The sequence below is a fragment of the Trachymyrmex septentrionalis genome, unplaced genomic scaffold, assembly GCF_001594115.1.
Source record: "Trachymyrmex septentrionalis isolate Tsep2-gDNA-1 unplaced genomic scaffold, Tsep1.0 scaffold17, whole genome shotgun sequence".
NCBI classification, from domain to species: Eukaryota; Metazoa; Arthropoda; class Insecta; order Hymenoptera; family Formicidae; genus Trachymyrmex; species Trachymyrmex septentrionalis.
The window spans coordinates 701,274-703,647 of record NW_017304864.1 but is presented as its reverse complement, the minus strand read 5'-3'; the positions used below and the strand labels follow the sequence as shown (position 1 = coordinate 703,647).

The 2,374-nt window shown below is 36.1% G+C and overlaps 1 protein-coding gene across 1 annotated transcript in view; it reads right to left on the bottom strand.

Moving 5' to 3' along the window:
• The window catches only part of LOC108746424, a 33,564-nt gene that overhangs the window by 9,557 nt on the left and 21,633 nt on the right, over nt 1–2,374 (bottom strand). The window contains exons 6-7 of the mRNA XM_018483198.1: nt 1,897–2,196; nt 584–889 (exon numbers count right to left, since the gene is read on the bottom strand). Of these exons, the coding sequence (XP_018338700.1) occupies nt 584–889; nt 1,897–2,196 (606 nt within the window). The remainder of the gene's footprint in view (nt 1–583; nt 890–1,896; nt 2,197–2,374) is intronic.

Genomic DNA, 2,374 nt, shown 5'->3' with positions numbered 1-2,374 from the left:
TGGTATATCAGAACGAATTTCCAAAAGGTAAGGACGGATTCGATTTCATTGCTCTGTTCATTTTTCAGTTAATCAATGCACAAAATAGATAAAAAAATTGAATAATAACATGGAATTTCTTTCTTTGTTTATTTATAGATGAAACTAGATATCAAAGGAGCAATGATAATCCAATTTCTTAAGTTAAATAATAATTTGTTATTTTTAACTTTTATGTCAAAATATACATAAATATCAAGGCATAAATCAATCTATTTCTGTGGTTAGTTTCAATGTAAACATATATATATTATTATATGCACTTAGTAAATAACAAACTAAACTTGAATCAAATTTATTACATTTTTCCTTTAGTCAAATTCTTTAAGCTGTTTTAGTTAAATTAACGACATATTGAGTAGAAATATAATTTGACATTATTTAATAATAAAAAGCAATAATAGAAAATTTACTGACTTTAAGTAATTGTGTAAGTATAAAAAAAAATGTTTAATTGACGAAACCATGGAGTTATCTGACCCTGATCCTATCATTAGAGGACTAAAGATCAGAAAGGAGATAAAAAATCGTAAGCATCTTTTACCTTGCTCGTAAACCACGAGTTTCGCAGGCGGCGATGTCAGGACGGTATTGAGCGACACGATGGAAACCTGACAACTCCAGTAGCCCTGCTTCTCCGCGTACACGTGCGGAAGGTGAAGCGAGCAATCGCGACCGAGATCACCGTTGCTCGGGAATTCATTAAGGACGATCTCCGGATCACTGCCGTGCAGCGGCTTCCACGTCCACACGCATTTTTCCACGCGGCTGCTGGTGACGCACTTCAACGTGGCCTCCGCACCTACTGGCACCGCCGTATCAGTCGGCATCTCGACGAAGCTCACCTTAGCTGGAATTGGCCGTCATGATAAGAAAAATTCACGATTAGAAGGACGTAGAAAAAGTACGTTTAGATCTACGTGAATAACGTTGGTGGATTCTATTTCTTTGCCGAATAAAATGCGCATAAAAAATAAAATTTTGAGAAATTCCTAACGACGCAGCGTTGTGTAAATTTTACAGAAATATTAGATGATATTGAAAATTTTGGAAAGGAGTCTATACAAATATATGCTCAATTATTGAAATTGATAATATTGATAATATTATAAATAACACAAAGTTTTAATCATAAAAATATTAAACAACATTATTTATACATGTACTTATGTATAATTATGTATACTTACGTATCGTTTCTTAAAATTTTGAATTTTGATACCTAATAATTTTTTATCTTCAAAACGTATCCTCCCGGGAAGATCAAACAAAATCAAATTTAATTAGTCATTACACTACTGCTTTACACGAATACAATTTAATAACTGCGTTGGAATTAGTTTTCATTTAATATATTATAAATGTTACATAAATTAGACGAAATGTAAGAGAAAGGTGAAATGTAGGAAGGGAAAGTGCAGTCGAATTATACGAGATCGAATTACGCTGAATTCCGATATCAATAACTCAAAGTATACTAAATTTTTTATTATTTCTTTTTTTTTTTTTTTCATTATAGTTAATCTTAATATTCTGAACATGAGATCTTAATTTCACGATTAAAGGCAAAAAGATAAAAAGTACAGACATTTGAAACAGGCATTATTATGCAATTGCTGTAAATTCCTTAATATTAATACCGTTTTACTAATTTTCTACAAGCAATCAATTTTCACATCATCTCACGCCAAGACATCAATCCATTCGTAATTGCGCGAAACATTACCGTGATTGTACGAGCATTCTTTCGCACGGCGCTCGTAATTGCATGACAATCGGATCGTACGTCCGATAACAAGCGCGATAACAATTGATTTGGGCACATTTATTTCTTAATTAAACGTAACCGTCGCGTACCTGTAGGCAGGAGGCTGACAGTCGCCGCGGGCGCCGTGTGCAGGATACCGTCGGGCGCCAAACGTACCCCGCAAGTCCATAGACCCTCCTCCTCGTACAATATGTTCTTGAATCGCACGGAACAGTCGTGTTCAGCGTCCTTGTTTGGAGTGAACTTCTTCACCATCCGTGGTTCCTTGCTCGAGTTCGACGCCCTCCATGACCACTCGCACTGTATCACCGGCTTGTTCGCCAAGCACCGTAGGAAGACCGATTCGCCGGCTGCAACCTGCACGCCGCGCGACAACTGCACGAACTCGACTATAAAAGGGAAGCAAAAGCTCTTCGATGGTTTTTCAATCGTGGAATGGATCGCGTGGCGTAAGATCCATCGGAGTCATCGTGGCGCAAAATAAATGTGACACTGTTGAGTATTTTTCAATATTCAACAGTTACTAATAATTATTTATTTCACAAAGTTATCAAAAGTAGTTGGTTT